The 1,643-nt window shown below is 39.3% G+C and overlaps 1 protein-coding gene across 1 annotated transcript; it reads right to left on the reverse strand.

Annotated features, from left to right (window-relative positions):
* Nucleotides 1-380: 380 nt before the first annotated feature.
* On the reverse strand, nt 381-1,637 carry LOC111407737 (probable small nuclear ribonucleoprotein Sm D1). The gene is made up of 2 exons (XM_023037390.1): nt 1,580-1,637; nt 381-1,006 (listed from the first exon to the last, which is right to left on the reverse strand). Exon 2 carries the CDS (start codon nt 994-996, stop codon nt 643-645), a length of 354 nt encoding a protein of 117 aa, XP_022893158.1. The 5' UTR covers nt 997-1,006; nt 1,580-1,637; the 3' UTR covers nt 381-642.
* Nucleotides 1,638-1,643: the final 6 nt, after the last annotated feature.

Here is a 1,643-nt window from a genome sequence, read left to right on the forward strand (position 1 = left end):
TAAATTTTTTTAACATCATTACTAAAAAAATTCATTTGTAACTATTAAATTTTGTATACTTAAAATTGAGAAATTATAGTAAACGAAACTGAACATCAAAGCAAAGAAGTTGAAAATTGAAGTTGAAAATAAAATACTGTTAAGTTAAAAATAACTGCTTCTGTAACTAACAGCCGGGCACGGGCCAAAAATGGCCCCTTTTTAATGGGCCGTTTGTGTCACAAGCCATTTTTTGCTAGCTGCACAGGGATCAAGCTGCAAGCGGAGCCAGCTTGAGTTTTTTCCGGACCAACCCAGTCCCACCCGAGCCCACCGGCCAGTTTGACACCCCTGTATAACTTCGAACAATGAATCATGCCTTTTGATGTCTAGTCAAAACATGGGCTCACGATTTTCAGAGTATATTATCAACAGGTGTGTAAAAGAGGTACAACAGAACGCGGTCGATGTTTTTGCATTCACTACAATACTCGATTCTACAAATGATTATCCTGCAATAATAATGAAAAATAATAATATTTTAAACTACCACTTTGAATAATCTTATTGTACAGCTGGGCTACAAGTCAAAATTTCGCCCTATGGCTCGTAACACTGTATGCAGATACATCCATCCATCCCTCTCAAATATTCTAGTCAAGTTCACTGATGCCCTCGTCCTCGCCCTCGCCCTCGCCCTCGCCCTCGCCCTCTCCCACGAAATCCCCCTCTTCCACGGCCTCGGAAACCAGACCCGTCTTTTAGATTCAATGATTGGACTCCCCTCTTTCCACGTCGCGTTTCCTTCTCCTCATCATCCTCCACGTACTTCTTGGAGCTTCTAGGCTTGAAAGAAATTTCCCGTGCCCCTCCTCCTACTATCTTGACATCATCATGCTTTGAAGCATATGCAGCTCGTTGCTGCTCTTTTGCCACCCTCTCTTCCATAGGAAGAGAAAACTCCTCCACAAGAGAGACACCCTTTGAAAACGCTTCTGCATGTCGCCAATCCTTCATTTCATAGAATCTGCAAATATATCAAAAAGTAGAACACTTAAATAAGATTTTCATACAAAAACAAAAAGATGAATAGAAAAAGTGGGTCAAATTTTTTTTCCCAGTTCTTTTGGAGACTCGTTAGATTTGCAAGACATGCATGCCTTTAGGATGCACAAGTATCGGTTTAGTTATTTGTTTAAAAATCACCCTCACAGACTATGGAATCACAAGCAAAAAAGATGCACACAGTTCAAGTTATTCGTTACAAGTATATGCTACTACTTTGCATTCAATGAAGTGATAAATGTATAGAGATCGATTGTAACAAAAGCACCATAGATTTACTACACTCATTTAAATGTTGTTTTGGCGATGCATATTTACACCATAAAAGGGAAATCATTCTTGCTTTACCTTTTCAATTCATATATATGCATATACATTGGGAACACAAATGCAGTTAATGTACCATATTGACTGTGTTCCATATGGTGGAGTATGAATGACAACAACTACACAATGGATACACTTAAAAGGGGATAATAAAATAACATAGACAAATAATTGTGGCGGGTAGGGGGTAGAGAGAGGGAAACATTACCTTGGAACTCGTGATTTCCTGGATGCAGTGTTGTCATTGGCATCCTCAGCTTCTGACGATTCAC

This window comes from Olea europaea, chromosome 13, assembly GCF_002742605.1.
Source record: "Olea europaea var. sylvestris chromosome 13, O_europaea_v1, whole genome shotgun sequence".
NCBI lineage: Eukaryota > Viridiplantae > Streptophyta > Magnoliopsida > Lamiales > Oleaceae > Olea > Olea europaea.

Coding starts and splice junctions, on each gene's coding strand:
- LOC111407737 (XM_023037390.1), bottom strand. CDS start 996: ATGAAGGATTGGCGACATGCAGAAGCGTTTTCAAAGGGTGTCTCTCTT.